Consider the following 449-nt stretch of genomic DNA (forward strand, 5'->3'; position numbering starts at 1 on the left):
AAGGGGGGGGGGGGCTCCCCATTTTGCCTGGGCACAACCCCTCCCCCCGCCCACGATGCCCCAGGGGGAGTAGAGAGGGGGGGACGAGAGCAGCACTCACGAAGCCGTATCCACGGGACTTGCCCGTCTGGCGGTCCGTGATGACCACGGCCTCCTCGATGTCGCCGAAGCCCTCGAAGTACTTGCGCAGCGACGCGTCCGTGGTGTGGTAGGGCAGGCCGCCCACGAAGATCTTGGTGAACGTGGTGTCCTTCTGCCCCGTGTGCATGGCGGCGGGGGGTCAGCGGGCGCCTCCCGCGCCTCAGCCCGGCGCCCGCCCCATGCGGCGGGCACGCACGGACAGACAGACGCACCGGGAAGCAGTCCCGGCTGCGCGCGGATGCACCCGGCGGCGACTCGCGGTGCTGCCCGGCGGCGGGGATTTGTAGCGCTCCCCGCCCCGCCCCCGC

At 72.6% G+C, this 449-nt stretch overlaps 1 protein-coding gene across 1 annotated transcript in view; it reads right to left on the minus strand.

Moving 5' to 3' along the window:
- RBM38 (RNA binding motif protein 38) overlaps window positions 1-380 on the minus strand; it is a 19,735-nt gene extending 19,355 nt beyond the window's left edge. Inside the window, exon 1 of the mRNA XM_019510200.1 lies at window positions 101-380. Coding sequence (XP_019365745.1) covers window positions 101-268 — 168 coding nt within the window. The 5' untranslated portion in view covers window positions 269-380. The remainder of the gene's footprint in view (window positions 1-100) is intronic.
- Between the last annotated feature and the right edge of the window lie 69 nt (window positions 381-449).

Source organism: Gavialis gangeticus, unplaced genomic scaffold, assembly GCF_001723915.1.
Source record: "Gavialis gangeticus isolate Ggan-Ray unplaced genomic scaffold, GavGan_comp1, whole genome shotgun sequence".
Classification (NCBI taxonomy): Eukaryota; Metazoa; Chordata; order Crocodylia; family Gavialidae; genus Gavialis; species Gavialis gangeticus.